This window comes from Cyprinodon variegatus, unplaced genomic scaffold, assembly GCF_000732505.1.
Source record: "Cyprinodon variegatus isolate N-32 unplaced genomic scaffold, C_variegatus-1.0 Scaffold361, whole genome shotgun sequence".
In the NCBI taxonomy this organism is placed as follows: domain Eukaryota; kingdom Metazoa; phylum Chordata; class Actinopteri; order Cyprinodontiformes; family Cyprinodontidae; genus Cyprinodon; species Cyprinodon variegatus.
Window position 1 is genome coordinate 453,993 of NW_015150814.1, and position 16,962 is coordinate 470,954.

The 16,962-nt window shown below is 38.4% G+C and overlaps 1 protein-coding gene across 1 annotated transcript; it reads left to right on the forward strand.

The window, feature by feature from the left end:
* Window positions 1-703: 703 nt before the first annotated feature.
* On the forward strand, window positions 704-13,985 carry LOC107091981 (lysophospholipid acyltransferase LPCAT4-like). Its single transcript, XM_015386245.1, has 13 exons — window positions 704-1,001; window positions 1,519-1,882; window positions 4,159-4,271; window positions 5,631-5,691; window positions 5,874-5,932; window positions 6,484-6,518; window positions 9,689-9,743; window positions 9,950-10,032; window positions 10,338-10,463; window positions 10,560-10,716; window positions 12,108-12,200; window positions 13,229-13,364; window positions 13,448-13,985. Exons 1-13 carry the CDS (start codon window positions 912-914, stop codon window positions 13,624-13,626), a joined length of 1,551 nt encoding a protein of 516 aa, XP_015241731.1. The 5' UTR covers window positions 704-911; the 3' UTR covers window positions 13,627-13,985.
* Window positions 13,986-16,962: the final 2,977 nt, after the last annotated feature.

A 16,962-nucleotide genomic window follows, 5' to 3' on the forward strand; every position in this document is an offset into this window, starting at 1 on the left:
TATATCTATATAGATATAGATATATATATATATAGACTTAGATTTATTTGTCATTTTGTTTACAGAATTTACTCCCTGGACAATTTAATCTTTTTTTTAAAGTGCAGCCTTGAAAAATAGTCAAGATAAATATATAAAAACAGTAATATAAACACATGACTGTAAATTTACAGTTCTAACATTTTCTATTTTTTATATATATAATGATTAAATATAATAAAATACAATATATATATGTGTGATTTCAAATCCCTATTGCTCTGATGAAAACCCTAGCAGACACACAGGCTGCTGTAGCTCCCCCTGGTGGATGGCAGGTGATATAACATATGTCATCAACAATTAGTGACTAAAACTGAAACAGATCCAGTCATTCATTCAATCAATCAGTCTTTAAATAGTTTTTAACCATCCAATCCTATGTGGATGGAGGTGGAGTCATGATCCAGCGGCCCCAGGACACCCTGCTCAGGGCCCCCAGGGGCCCAATCAATGATATTCATCAGTAGGCTATATCCCAGTGTTTCCACCAACAAACCCCACTGTGGAATCTGGAGGTCCCAGTTCAGTTTCGGGGACCGGTCCGACTGGCCTGAACTCACCCAGCGTGGGTGTGTACCGTGTAAGGGGGCGGGGCAGTGACAGGTGAGGTGGAGTTAGCAGAAAATAAAAAGGACTGACAGGTTAATAATGACAGGTGTGACTGTGGCGTGGGGGCTCCGTCCGTGGTTCTAGTTTTAGTTTTTAAAGTCTCGCGCTCAGACTAAAGTTTCCCTCCGCGCGCGTCTCTTCCTGTTTTATCTCCTTCTTTTAACAGGAGTTAAGGAGCCCCTGGTTCACCTGGGCTTGGATAGAAGCCCCCCCCCTTCCTGGAGCAACTTTTTAGAGGAGTTTTATTAAAGCCTGTAGTCATGGAGACAGCAGGCAGTCAGAGAGGGGCACAGGAATATCCTCATCCTTTCATCCATGAGGTGAAGCTGAGCAGAGCTCAGACAATCAGGGTAAGATGGCTTCTTTTATTATCAGCTAAAAGTTTTAATTACCGTACCTGGAAAATGTCAAATTAAATCTCCTCTAATTAATTATTTTAGCTATTTTTAATATAAATATGTAGGAATTGCCATTGTTTTCTCTCTCTGTTGTGTTTTTCTGATGTCACCACTTTCAAAAATTGACTTCCTCCCCAGCATCTGGCATAAAACCATTTTTATTGGCTTTAACAATATTGATTTAAACCTAAGCAAAAGAGCAGAGTCATAAATGTGTTGATCATAGACAGGTGTGACTGATAACAGCATGCCATATGCTTGCATAAGGAGCATGGAGAGGGCAGGGCAGCCTGATGATGAATGCTCTCTACAGGATTTTCCACATTTTTTGTTCTGCTGTTTTTAGGTGGGGTGATTTGTTTTGAAAGTCACACCATAGAAGAATGCCTGGTTTCAGAACAAAATGTTTTATTTTTGTTAGCTAGTTTGTGACCAGATCAGGTCTAATATTGATTCCTTCCTTCCTTAGGGGGTTATCCTAGGCAGCGTCCTCGTCCCTCTCCGCATCACGCTGGCAGCCTTATTCTTCCTCATCATGTGGCCCATAGCCCGGCTAAGACTGGCCGGCCTGTCCAAAGAAGAGCGAGCCCGGCCCGTCACAGGCTGGCGCCGCTGGCTTTTCCACCCCATCATCTGGCTCCTGAGCAGAGCCGTGTTCTTCTCCATGGGCTTCCTGTGGGTCAGGGTCAAAGGTCGCAGGGCCGACCTGAAGGAGGCCCCGGTCCTGGTGGTGGCCCCCCATAGCGGCTTTCTAGACATGCTGGTTCTGTGCCCGACCCAGCTGGCCACTGTTGTGTCTCGGTCAGAGAACACCAGTCTGCCTGTCATAGGAGGTAATTCCTGAAGCTTTTATAGTCCCCACACTTTCATTAAATACAGTCCAGGTATTCCTTAAATTTTTCCTTAAGTTGAGCAGGTAGAACAATAAGACAATGGAAAACAACGATTTACATTTTAAAATAAGTTTAAAAAAACAACTTAATTCAATTCAGTTTATTTCTATAGCGCCAAACACAACATGTCATCTCAAGGCACTTTACAGTTCAACCAGATGATCCAGTCAAATTGATTCAAAGTTTTCTATCTAAGGTAAACCAGTTGATTGCATCGACTCATTGACTCAAATGCAATCCCTCAAACTAAGCATGCTTGTAGCGACAGTGGAGAGGAAAAACTCCATTTAAACAGGAAGAAACTTCCAGCAGAACCAGACTCAGTGTGAGCGGCCATCTGCTGAGGCCGACTGGGGTTCAAGGATAATCATCCTATCTCAGCTACATAATATCTAATCATCTTATTTAAAGGGCAAAAAATACAAATTTAATTGGCAGATCATCTCATTTACCAGCTCAAATTAAGGACAAACACTTATTTTAAACCTTTAATTTTTTACGACAATTATTGCAGCGTGGAGAACTGGTTAACCTTAGTGAGTAAATGAATAAAACAAGAACTGCTTTCAGAAACTTTAATATTCTAACCATTATTTCTGATGTTTGGATCTTAACCAGCATCATGGCTAATGGAGGCACTGAGGCTATTAAAGCAGGATTTTTAACTCCAGGTGTCAAAGTAAAGAGCCTTGTTTATACATGAGGCTGAAAATGTGGATTGGAAGAATTAACATAAAATCAACTGTAGGTTTGGGTTTTTTTTAACACGTAATTGCAGCATTTTGGTTGGTTGATGGTTTCTGTGTCGCAGTCCTCTTGGAAAAATTGGGTCTTTGATCTGCTGGAGCTTAACAGCTGAAATCCTACAGAAGCCCTTTCTAACAGTAGAAGCTGTTGCTGGGAACGGATGTTTTTAAAGTTTTTATCTAAAAGAGAAACTAAACATTTCTGTAGCTGCAGAATCTGTTGGTCTTTGTTTATATTTACAACTCTGACTCCATGATGCAGCGTCTGCACACTTTAGCCCAGCTAGGAATCCAGGTGGAGAGGAAGCTAAGCTGCGTTTACGAGCAATCTGTTCTCCATATCTCCTGCAGGTTGATTTGTCCCTTCTTTGTTTCACACTTTGTGTCTTTTATTATCAACATTTTTCCTCATCACTAAAACGCATCATATGAAAATATTAGAGTATCTTTTTGTTTTAGTTTGCACCAGCCAGAAAAGTGATGATGGTGTTGTTGTTTTTTTAAACAACCTGATTGACAACCAAAAAAATAAACTAATCCACTACATTGATGTGATCCTGCAAGCAGGAGGTCATATGGTTATTTTAGTTTAATCAGAGGCCACAATTTGTTGCCATTTGTAACGGCTCGACACCTACAAAAGAAGAAAATTGTTTGATAATAGATTAAATTCAGTTGAATTAAAATTAATATTGATGGATTTTCATTATTATCTCTCATGCACAAAAAGCTTTAAGAAAATCTCTAAAGACAGAAACTCAATTGTTTAGTAAATCACCATAATGTGTTTAAAAAAGACCAAACCCATAAATGTGATTCACACTGGAAGAGCAGTTTAACGCCTCAGTATTTAAAATAAAAGGAGTGGACTTAATCTCTAATCAAGATGACTAAAAACGATAAACTGACAGCTACCAAAAGTTTGTAACTTCCTTTAACTTAAGCAGGTTTGGCTTCTTTTAAACATTTCAACTAAAACCTTTAAATCCAACATGATATTAACCTTTGTGGAAAACGCTTCTGCAAAACTCTGATGGATGTAATTCAGTGTGATGGCTTTCAAAGGAGAAAAATGATCGTATATATGAAGAGACATTCAGGATATTGGTTTAATATCATTTAAAAGCTGCGGTAGCAAATTCTGCAATGGGTTGGAGATTATAATTCACTGACGAACCTGAGAAATTAGCAAAGAATGCAGATTATTGGTGAGAATTATGATGTTTTTGCTGAGTCAGCAGGTCAGACCTGCATGATAAAAATAACTAGAATCTTTACACCAAACCATTGCTAAATAGTGAAGTATTAGAGTAGCAGAGAGTGAGGAAGGAGGAGGAATGCCTGCACGTTCAACAATAAACAAGTGGCTAATTTTGTTAGCATCTTCCTGCCTGACTGTAACATTTCTTAATGATCCTTTTTTAATCTTCTGATTTAATGCAGTGTAATCTTTATTTTTCTGTGTTCCAGCTCTGCTGGAGTTCAACCAGTCTGTGCTGGTGAGCAGGAAAGATCCAGAGTCCAGGAAGAAGGCCGTCACTGAGCTCATCGAGAGGCTGACCTCTAAAGGCTACTGGCCCCAGGTGTGATGTTTACTTCTGTCACCAGTGATTTTAAAATAGATAAACTGGAGCAAAAACGTACAGAAATGTATATCAGGATCCAGTTTGTTAATTTAAAAACAAAAAAACTTTTTTTTTTTATTCAAAAAAATCCTTTTATATTTAAACCTATACAGAAATACTTTATTCATTTAATTTTGATTTGTAAACCACAACAAAAAACTTGCTAAAATTATAAAAAGCATGCATTTAAATGTGCCCCTGGTAGATTATCCACTTTTTGTCATTGTGACCTTATAGCCTCTAACAATTGCACCCTGTTTATATAAACCATTCATAGTCCATGCATGTATATAGTCTCTGTGCACATTAATATTTATATCCTATATAGCACTTTAGGATAGATGCAATCTACATTTCAATAACATGACAAAGTTTAATTCTATTCCATAAAGTAAAATAACTGCTGTCCAGTAGGTTAAAGGTATTGTGGGGGATTTTTTTAAAAGACCCGCCCTCCCCACTTAAAAAAACAAAAAATAAAAAAATTGCGTGCAACAGCGTGCACAAGCCCATTCCCCTCGTGCACGCCCTGTTTAAAATGTGCTGTTCTGTTATACAAGCTTACTGTGCCCAGAAACAGCGGGAAATATATAGTGGACTTTATAGCAAACTCAGTTAACTGACAGTTCAGACAGATGATCACTGCTTTTTGGTCCGTTGGTGACATAACTCCTCCCCCACCGCGTGGTGCCTGTGCCATCTTTGTTATTAGTCGCCAGCTGTAACAGCAAATAAGAGCTCTCCGCGCAAAGAATTTTGGGATATATCTGCCTCTTCAAAGGCCTTTCTTTTCTTCTCATACATTTCGTAGACACTTTTTCCTCCTACGTCCCTCTGCCACAAGAACTGTGGTGAGAAAGATGAGCTTCAATGACTATCTGAAACCGCAGCTCACCACACATATACGCCTGAAAGTGTGCATGTGCTTAAAAAGATGGCTAACGGGGCGAGCACGTAGGACGGCCTTATGTAAACATATCACCAGAATGATTGACAGTTAGGAGGACCACTTATTGAGATGATCCACCCTGAAAATAAAAGATAACTCTCCTTGTTTTATTAGGCATGAAAGCAGGGGGATCTATCGTTTGCACACTAATCTTTTCACTGATGGAAACATGTCCAAATTTATGTTCCTTTTCCCAAAAAAAAAAAATAGAAACACACAAAGTTTAAGCCATAGGAACTTTATGATGCATAATTAGAAATATTTTTTAAAATAACTTTTCATTAATACACTAAATGCCTTCCTGTATAGTTTTTTTTATGATATGCTAACGTTAGAATTTACAACTAAAGCATCTTTTTATTTTTCAGATGCTCATGTTCCCAGAGGGAACCACCACTAATGGCCGAGCTCTCATCAAGTTCAAGCCTGGTAGGTTTCTGCAGTGATGTTTCAGAGCGAACCGTCCTGTCTGCCTCACCTGATCCAGGCAGTCCTGTTTGTGTAAATCATACAGGAACGGTTGGAGTTTCTTGTTTTTCTGCCTGATGACTTAGTACTTTTCCACTGTCTTTTCTTTCTCTTCTTACACCATCTTTGTCTCTGGATATCAGGTGCCTTTCTTGCTGGAGTCCCTGTCCAACCAGTGCTGCTACGTTACCCAAACAAACTGGTGAGAAGGTTTAGTGCTTCAGGTTACACACTAACACTGTTTATAAAACTGTAAACAAATGATTATCTGTAAGTCTCCAGTTTTTAGGTTTACCTTCAATAATTTCTTTTCTGATCTTTTAACCATGAGTTTTGGATGATCGCTTTAGAAGCGTCTTTTCCAACTGTAGGTGATGTTCTAGTAAAGCAGGCAAAAGATCAATGAAGCAGATGTAGTTTTTACTCTTTAGTGCAGCTTTTAGATCAACCATTGGAGTAGAAGAAGCTGCAGCCTTTTTTTCCATTTGTCCTGTTTTTGGAGAACGGCATCATGTTTTACTTTCTTACACTCATTCAGCAAAAAATTATTATAATTTTTGAACAGATGCAGTTTTCTTTTGCATATTCCCTGTTACTTTCTCTAATGTTTGCAGGCGCTGTCTAGGGAAGTGTTTGCATAGTGCAAATATATCACTGTTTGTAGTGCATAAAAAAATCTTTGAGTGGAAGATAAAACCTTTTTTTTCCCCCATTTTCCACTGTTTGATCTTTGATTTTATGACTCTTCCTCAGGATACGGTTCGATGGACGTACAAAGGAGCATCATGGTGAGTTCTTTACACGTTTAGTTTTATATTTCAATGGTTTTTATTATTTTTTTTTCCAGTTAATTTCAAAAATACTAAATCCTAAAGGGGAATTAAAAGTTGCAGCAACTAACGGGCACCTTCATTTAATTAGTTGATATAGGGCTTTTTTTTTTTTTTTTTTTTTTTAACAGTCTCAGAATTTGCGACACTAAATTAAATCCACATCATCACCCTTATAAAGAAAGCACTATTTGGTTAAAACATTTTAAAGACATTAAAAATAATAATAATTTTAGCTTTAAATGTTTCATATTGCTTATAAATGGCTCTAAACCTGTATGGATTTGGCTTAGAAGAAAAATTGCATGCGTGTCCAAACGTCTGCTCTAACCCCTTAAACGCTACATAGAGCGAGAACTATATAGTGAACTCGGTTAACTGACTATTTGGACAGATGATCGCTGCTTTTCGCTCTCTGTTGGTCACGTAACTCCGCCTCCTGACACAGTGCCATCTTTGTTCCTTATCATCCCCAAAAGCAATCCCATGATGCTTTGCGAGGGGAGCTCTTGCAAAGCATTGTGGGATGTATGTGCTAGTGTAGCGGCCATGGATCTGTCCCGGAAGCACGATCCGTCCTGGGCATGAGCGAACAGATATACATCCGGGTGTCAATAAATAATGTAATTATGGTTCTAAAATTAACCCACTAAAGAAAGCAAATACACATCTTTAAAAATGTTTTTTTTTTTTTACTTTTTTGTGACAATTTTGATGCTTTTTGCATTTTCTCTCCGTTTAACTGTTTTTCATGACGTCATCATCCTCAGAGCAGTCTGGCAAAATAGGATTAAACCATGTTTATCTGCATTTTAGTTGTTTCTTTCTTTAGATTACGCGCTATATACCATAATGTTAACACAAAAGGAAAAACATAAAACTCAAAGACTGGATTTATGTTTAAATCCAAAGCTGAAAAAGTTAGCCACCGGAAGTAGCGTAGGACACCATTTCCGGTGCAGATCCGGCACATTATAGTTTAGTACAATCACTATTTTTGGAGAGGGGAAAAAGTCATTTAGGTATTTTTAGTAAAATAAAATTGAGGGCGACCCGGATGTATATCTGGATGCACATGCAGAAATGAGCTGCTGGTGCATGCGCAGAACGGATCGTGCTTCCAGGTTGGATCGATTGTGACAATGGTTGCACACTACTTTTTAAGGTGCATTGTGGGGAAATTTTTAGTCTACTAATTTTTCATCCACTAGACGCTCGGACACTCTTTTAAAATGGTGTAACCCCTTCAGTGCTCTAAGCAGGGATTAGGGTAATTAATTTGAACACAGCCAGTATGTTGGTATAAAATTGGCTTGGATTTCACGACTTATTATTTGTCCAATCAGCCACAAAATAAATTTTGTCCGATCATTTCATGAGGCTAAACTGGAGGATGATAAAGTAAATAGATAATGGGTGAATAAGACTATAGTTATTCAAACACTACTTTTATGTTTCTTAATTATTCTAAAAGATTTGTCCAGACTTTTTAAGGTTGGGTTAATCTTTTATCAGAGTTAAACAAGTGTGAAAACGGTGCATATGTTTCAAATGTTAAACATCTTCCAGAACGATGCAACTAAGGCTAAAGCTTATTTTGATGGTTGAATTGCATCACATTTCATTCCAATTCCATCTATCATTGGCAGTGAAAAACAGAAAAAACAAGCAGATTTAATTCAGACTCCAATCACGTAGTGTTTGAGTAATGCTAACGCTACAATCTTTGGTATTTAGACTCGTTCAATATCAAGCAGCAAAGACTGGAAACTGCTTAAGGCCATTTTAAAACAGAGTCTTGGCAGGGGTTAATGAATTTTAAAGTTCAACAGCTCTAAAAATCCCTATTAAATCGATATCAATTCAGTTTATTTATAAGGCGCCAATTCACAACACATGTCATCCTAAAGCACTTTAAAATTCAACCAGATCATCCAGTCAAATTGATTCAAAGTTTTCTAAGGAAAACCAGTTGATTGCATCGACTCATTGACTGGAAAGCAATCCCTCACACTAAGCATGCTTATAGCGACAGTGGAGAGGAAAAACTCCCTTTAAACAGGAAGAAACCTCCAGCAGAACCAGGCTCAGTGTGAGCGGCCATCTGCTGAGGCCGACTGGAGTTTAAGAAAATGGAAGCAGAGAAACAAAAGGCAGCTGTAAGCCAGCTCTACATATCGACACAATCCCGCTCCTAGAAAGGTTATATCAGTTTGCGTAAATGCTTTTTGATAAACCTTTAAACACAGATGGCTTTCACATTTGGAATTTGGTTTTGTTGTTTTGTTTTTTGGGTGGTGTGCCACCATTAATGTTCTATCTGAAGCACATCATGATAATGAGTAAAACTGTGATCTAAAGCAGCCAACATTAGAGCGGTTTAGTTTAATTTTCTGAACTGACTGACAGGAAACACTTGAAATGTGACTGTCTTCCGTGTTTCTCACAGATCACTGGACGCACACAGCCTCCACCCTCTATTAGGGTCCATTATCAGCTGCTATCCAGCCAAAAGTAAATAATGTTTAGAGAGATTAATAAAATATTTGCATAAATTTTTAGATCACTCTTAGGACTGGGGTTGTTCTGGGACACTAGTGCTCTGTTCTCTAACTAGCTATTAGATTTAGCTGCTCGGACTAACTAATGTTGAAAATGGAAAAACAAAAAATATGAAATAAACTGTTAATTTGTACAGAATATTAATCTGCCAAGAATTGAAACTAATCAGCCTGAGTGGCAGTTAAATAAAATGTATAAATATATAGGTTTCTCTTGCTTTTTGCACAAATATCAGAAACTTTTAAGAATATAAAGCTTATGGCCTTACTTTCAAAATATGAATGCTAACTTCCATTGATTTGTAATGTTTAGCAAATATGTGCATTTATTTTTAGTATTATTTATTTTGTACTACTTGTTCAGCTGGGATTAAAAATATCACCTTGTTGTTTATAAAAACAAATAATCTTTTTCATACCGCTTTGCTTGACGTTTGGTTAATGTTGGATAAATCTGTGTTCTTGGAATGCGTCCACTGTTCAATCTGACTAGTAACGGTTTGTTGTCACGCTGTCAGAATAATGTGCATTTTTGCAATGACTAATATTTTCTGTTTAATCCATCAGGACCGAGGCCGTGTGGCACACTGCTTCACAGTTTTACACAAACATGACTGTTGAGGTAAGATTAGCTTTTATTTCCCCTGCCGCCAAGTCGTAAAATAAAAACCTGTGTTTACTTAGGGTGTGTTCACTATTGGCACTAAAAGTTGCAGCAGATATGGCAGTTTTTACTCGTATCGGAAACATCTTAAAAAAAACAAGTCGGCCTTAAAGAAATAAACAATAGATAAGTGAAAAAATGTTCTTGTCTTCCTGCTTTTTTAGTTCCTGCCTGTTTACAAACCATCTGAGGAGGAGAAGCAGGATCCCAACCTGTACGCTGACAACGTTCAGAGACTCATGGCCAAGTAAGGAGACAAAAGACAGGTTTTTAATTTTGGAATAGATTAGCTCAACTTTAGGAACATTAGAAACTTATAAATGACACAGCAGGGATGATTTAACAAGAAAAACTCTCCTGATTGGTGGAGCTCCTTTTTCTCATAGTTCTGAAGTTTGTGGATGTAGTTGCAGATGGCTGCCACTAGGTGTAGCAGCTAAGCCAGGTTTTATTTTAAGGATTTTTTTTCTGCTCCAACTGAATGATTCTCCTTCATTAGAGCAGCTGAAATGCTTCTTTTTAGCTTCCTAACATTTCTTCACTGATCAACAGGGCTTTAGGAATCCCAGCCACAGACTATGTGATGGAGGGAAAATTTCCAGTGAGCAAACTGGGTGGGTTGTCTCTGCCGCTTGTGTCTCCTGGCAGAGAAACGTTGTCTCTCCTGCAGAAAGCTGGGTAACTATTCTTCTCCTGATTAAATGTTTGACTAAAGCTGCTACCTGTTATCTAAATTCACCACAATCCTTCCTCTCACTACTTTCTGTCTGTCAGGCTGCAAAAACATGAGATCGAGGCGGCTTTAGCCAGAATGATTGACAGGTGTCAGTCAGGAGGTCAGAGGTCAAAAGTCAGCGCAGATGAGCTCAGCTCTATTCTCTCTCTGAAGGACAGACAAACGGCTGTCTCCATCTGTGGCTTATACTCAAAGGTAACTTTACTGTTGGTCTGAATGGAGGACAAATATTTTCATTTAGTTCCACAGACATTCTAACCAGTGTTTCTCATGTTTTATTTAAAGTTGGGACTGTAAGACGTTCATTTCGATGAAATGGAAACATTTTAACACGTAAAAAATAAACTATTAATTACGTTTTCAGTAATGCTTTTTTTAACATAACATCAATAACCATGTAATAACATGGTAATAACATGGTAATAACATGGTAATAACATGGTAATAACATGATTATAACATAATAACATGGTAATAACATAGCAAGTCACACTATAGGACTTGGTAACAAGCAAAACTTTTTGGGTAATTACCCCAAGATTAAGATGTACATAATTTCTAAATGATAAACTACACGTAAATATTACAAACGTATGTGACTATGTAACATTGTAATTACATTAGGTTACCACATAACATTTCTATTATTGGCCACCACCTACAAATATAAAACTGAACTCAAGATGTACTGAGAAATATGAATTCAGCTAAGAAGATTGGCTTGCTGTCTTCTAGGTTTGGTTTTCTGTTATATAGCAATAAACTGAATTTTAACAGATAACACATTCATTTATTGCTGTCTGTGAAATGAATTTGAGTTACCTGGTGGTAGCAGTTTGAAATCTAGAAGTCTGACTTTACCTTTTCCGCCAAAAATTTGAAGCACAGCACTTAGTAAAATTCTAGTAATATAGTGTAACTTGCTTTGTTATTACCATGTTATTACATGGTTATTGATGTACTGTAAAAGAGAGAGTTACCGCGTTTTCTAATATAACCGCTTCTAAAATCTCAAGTAGGAACCTTTGCACATGAGGTTGTTGGGATCAGTGGTGGTTATAGAGTCTTCCAGCTGCTGGGAGGAAGGATCTGTGATAACGCTCCCTGGTGCATTTATGGTGCAGCAGTCTGTCACTCAGTTTTCACATTCCTATGGAAGTAGTTTTTTGTTGAAGATGTTGCATAAATGGTTTCTAAAAGAAAAAAGAGCATTGATTAAAACTCTCAACCAATGGTTGTCCTATGGTTATTCTTTCAATAATTAGTTTTTTTTTTTTTTTTATTAAAAAAATACTTTGTCAATATGGTTTTTGATAAAATTGGATTAATTGTATACAGACCCTTTAATAACTGTAGAATTTTAATCATGTCCTTATTTTAATGTTATCCTGTTGGCTCCATTTTTATTTTTTTTTTGTGATAATTTTGAACCTATTTTTTTTTTTTAAACCCAAACCTGTGTCATTAGCATTGATAGTTTTTAGCTTTTTATCCAAATAACCAAAAAACGAAACTTGATAAAACAAAGTGTCTTTGGTGCAGTTTTTTCCCCTTGTGTGATTTCATGTAACCTTTCTCATTGGTAGGATGAAACAGTGGACCTCAGACAGCTTTACTTCAGTGTTTCACTGCTTACCAACTCCCACAACTTCACAGAGCTGATCCACGCTGCTTTCACGGTACGCTCCATCGATCTTCATCTCTTACCAGAACTGTTTTTTTTTTTTATTGTTTTTTTTTGTTTGTTTTTTACTCTGTTTGCTCCATCAACCTCCCAGATATTCAGAGGTGTCAAGTAAGGAAGTACAAATACTTTGTTGCTGTACTTAAGTACAGTTTTTAGGTATCTATACTTTACTCCATTACTTTTCTTCCTACTTCTGACTTCTACTCATTACATTTTCACACAAGTATCTGTCCTTTCTATTCCTTACATTTTTAAAACAAACGTTACTCATTATTCTTGGCTTCAGTTTGTGCTCCATCCAATGCAGATCATTGGCGCCATCCACATCTAGTGAAAACGAGTGTTACTAGATGAGTCATATAACGCAAACACGCATTGGTTAGCTAAAGGAAATCATCAGAAGCAAACGGGTGTTCTTCAAACTGCAAACGTGAATTGTCTATGCCAGTGTTTTTCAACCCTGGTCTTCAAGGCACACTGCTGGGCATGTTTTAGATGTTTCCCAGCTTTCACACACCTGTTATCAGTTGATAGCAGATTATCAGGCTTTGCTGAACTGCAATCCTTTGAATCGGGTGTGCTGAAGCTCAGAAACATCCAAAACATGCAGAGCAGTGTGCCTTTAGGACCAGGGTTGAAAAACACTGATCTATGCCATGCTACAGTGTCGGATTCAGAAGAAGATGTTGAAATGTCTGAAAGGTCAGACATAGGCGAGAGCGAGAGTATCTGGAGATGGAGACCAACAAGACCTCCCTCATCCTTGGCACTATCTCAAAGAATTGTTTTTGGAATATTCAAAAAATTAAGCTTTCAATTCATATAGTGGCATCTGGCTGTTTTTTAAAGGTTACTCTAAATACTTTTACACTTTAAGCAGTTTTTGCAGCACATACTTTTTCACTTTTACTTGAGTAAAAAGGTCAAGTTGTTACTTCAACTTTTACCAGAGTGTTTTAAACTGCAGTATCTATACTTCTACTTAAGTAACAGATGTGTGTACTTCTGACACCCCTGCAGATATTCGACCAGGAGGGAAAAGGCAGCCTGAATGCAGAGGAGCTGTCAGACCTCATGGGGGCGCTGCTCGGTATTCCTCAGCATAGCACCGGTGCTCTTTACGCCGAGGCGTCCAGTCTAGGCCTGCTTACTGAAGGTGAACCTTTGTTTTCATTTCTGGATCGATCAGGACATTTTTATACCAGACTAAAACCTAAACGTCTCCCTGTTTGCTTCCAGAAAACCTGCTGCGAGTGCTGACCACCCATCCCACCTATGGGAGACTGCTGAGCGACCTCCTGCAGCCCGAGGAGGCGGGCTCTCCGCACGCTCCAGCAGCCAATGGGAAGGCTGTGAACAACAACCGATTCACCCACATCATCAACGGGTCTCTGCACCACGGGAAGAAGTTTGAATGAGTGTTTAGATGACAGACGATCCTACCAAGCGGATCCACAGATTTATATTTTTATACGTTTTATGACGGACATTCAGGTATTTTTGGATGTAATTTTATGTCGAGCGTAACTTGCACAAATGTGAAAACGCCTAAAGAGAATCCAAGATTTCCCCTCAGTGACTCTGAAGGTCTAAATGTTTACTGCTGTGTTTTTATCTTTTAATATTTGTTTTTGTGTTGTTTTTTTTCCACTGAAAGTTGAAAATAATTTATAACCATGTGACGTCAATGTAAGACACAAAGGTGTTTGTCAGAATAACTTATCATTGTAAAGTGTTTGTGATGTAACTGATTCTTAGTGTTTATTTGGAGAATAAACGGAGCTGTTTTAAGCGTGCGGTCAGTTTATTTGTTCACTATGGGGACCGATTACTCGTAGAGTCTCTCCTTCTTGCTTTATTCTGAGGAGGATGCCTCTCTGCTCCTGCTGTGTTTCCACCATCTCGTTTATGTTCCTTTTCCTCTTTCTTGGGTTTTTGCATTGCTGCTTTTGGCTTTCTGTGTTCTGATGGCTGAGCTGCTCCGGTTCAGTCGCCATCCCCAACGCGTTCCTTCTGTTTGCTAAAAGGTTTCCTGTTGGCAGACTGGTGTTGGCCCCCACAGTCTCTCTGCAACTCAACTCTGGGGTAAGGAGGCGTTGATCAGGACATCTCCCCTCAGCTGTTTTCGAAGAGCAGAGCTTCTTCCAGTTGGAGGGTCTCTTTGGTGCCTTTTCTGAGGCCTTTTCTTTATCAGCTGTTGGGTCTTTTTTGGACTTGGCAGGTGGAGCTTGATTCCTAGAAACCTTTGGCTTTTTGAACACGTCAACAGGCTGGTTGGGTTCATCTTTATTCTGTTTGGTCTTTCTTCTGTTCCTCGGACTCGAAAGGATTGAATGTTGGCCCTGATCTTCATACACGTTTATCCTCTCCTCTCTTTTTGTTGATTGTTTTATTTCCCTCTGAGCAGGCGGTGCTCTCTCCTTCCTGGTTTTGGTTTTCCCTCTTGTAGCCTTTGAATCTTCCCCCGTCTGCTCCTCCTTTCGTTCCTCTCTTGTGCAAGAAAGCCATTCCATCTTCTCCATTCTTTTACTGAAATCCAGAGGTTTTCCTTTTGGCTTTCTAGATTCCTGCCGCTTCTGTTGGAGCTGTTTGGCTTTCTGACCCTCCGTCTTCTCGCACCGTTTTGTTCTGACTGCACTCTTCTCTTTATAATCTACCTGCTCCGTTTTAATCGCCTGGTTTCTTTGCTCTCTGGTCCTTTGGCTTTTCTCTCTCTGGGTGCGTCTGATGGGAGCTAAAGTCGTTTCTACAGAACGATTCTCTGGGTTTCTTTTGCGGCGTCTCGGCCGCGCGTCACCAGACACTTTCTTCTCGTTCTTAAAGGTCATATCCTCTTTCAAACAGTCGCCCAGAGTAAAGGACTGACACTGATCAGATGGTTGTTCTTCTACGAGTGGAGAGGAACTAAAAATGTTCCTCTGTTGCAGATTTGGCTCATAGTCTTTTCTCAGAGTGTCCAACGATGGATTTATTCCTTTAACGTCAGCAGGCGTTTGAGCGGAAACTGCATCTATAGTCTTCTGTATCAGGACCTGGATGTCAAACAGAAATATAAGAAAACAGGCAATTAGAGCAAAAACGGATCCTGACTTCTTATTTTTAATATAATTTCAAGAAATACTGAAACTAAACAAACATCGGATCCTATCGATCTTCTATATGGAAGGACCTATTTGTTCTCATTGGGGTAGAGATTGTAAAGCTTCAGGGTGATAAATTACTTTTACTGTGATTTCACAACTTAAATAAAACATTTTTTTTTATTTAAGTGGTGATAGTTTAATAAAACTGTCAACGGTTTAGGAACCACTGACCTTTTCTTTGCATTTGAAGCCCACATTTATCAGAACATGATCAATTTTATTTATTTTTTCCTAACCGTGGGACAGCAGCTCCTCTGTGTAATTCTGATCCATTCTTCCAACCAAGGCTGTTATAACTGATTCAGGTGATGGAGTTTTTTTTATGTTTTATTAATATTTTCATAAAATGTCTTTTTCTTATAACTTCATTTACTGTTTAGTTCAGTATCCAACTGCTGTGAGACCCTCTCCTGCTAAAATGATGCTACCACTCCTCTACTTTATGGCGAAGCAATTTTAAAACCTTTTTCTTATGTTTTTTTTTTTTCATAAGTTAGATCTGCAGTGAATCAGCCAGCATCGTTCTCACCTCCAGGTCCTCCACAGTGAACTGATCGAAGGTGTAGAGCTCTAAAGGAAGGAAGCAGTCGAGGTCGTCCGCCTTCGGGAGTGACCCCACCTGACAGGAAGGGATGGACAACGGAGTTAGAGATTTAATAAAAGAGCAGAAAATAAACTAAAACACGATATTATGGACTTTTGTTAAATGCATTCACTAACTGTCTTTATGTGTTACCTTCATTTTGGTCAATTTGGTGTCTTTAATCAGTTTATAATCCCTCACAAAATTCTTTTGACTTTGATTTTCACTCAAATGTAAATGTTTTATATCACATTCTAATATTAACCATAAACTAATACAAAATCAAGGCTTGGTTCTGATTATTTCATGTATTAAATTCCAAAAAAAACAAAAAAAAAAAAACAAAGAACACTAGCCTTGTAAGAATAAACTGATGATTATTTAAGGGGGGAATAAATCACTAAACTAGGAAGTGCGTGGGAACATCATCTTGGAGAATTCAAAAAGCAACTGGTTATGTACCAAAGACGGTCAGGGACACAAACAGGATGGAAACAAACTCCAATGTTGTAGAAATGCTCACAAAGCAGCTTTTAAAGGCTTTAGAGCTCCAGATTTCTGAGGTGAAGGAGAGAAGATGGAGCCGTGGTGAACATGAGGTCTTCAGCCACTCATCCAGGTGGTCCCAAAGCAAACCAGTGCAGCTTGATTAAGTTAAGTTTTATTCATATTATTTAGGCATCAGAATGGGTAGAAATGTCCCCCATGGCTCAGTTCTAAGGAGAACGCCTCCTCTGACCATGATGATCTGAAATACCTCTGTGAGAATAATTATCAAAGGAGGAGAATGACTTGGTTTTCTAGTATGCAGTGTTAAAATAACACAGTTTTTGACTTTAGAGAAAGAACAAACATGTTCAGCCATGGAAGAGCTGCTCAGGTCTGGAGCTGCTTTACTGGTTCAGCACCAGGACAGCTTGCTGGAACTGATGGAACCATAAGATCTGCAGCTATAATAAGTAAATATAAATACCCATTTAATACCCTGTGCAATACCCTGTAATAATCATGTTAAATTAGAGACTTCA

Coding starts and splice junctions, on each gene's coding strand:
- LOC107091981 (XM_015386245.1), top strand. CDS start 912: ATGGAGACAGCAGGCAGTCAGAGAGGGGCACAGGAATATCCTCATCCT. Junction 1,002..1,518: donor GCAGAGCTCAGACAATCAGG/GTAAGATGGCTT, acceptor TTCCTTCCTTAG/GGGGTTATCCTAGGCAGCGT. Junction 6,519..9,688: donor ACGTACAAAGGAGCATCATG/GTGAGTTCTTTA, acceptor TTAATCCATCAG/GACCGAGGCCGTGTGGCACA.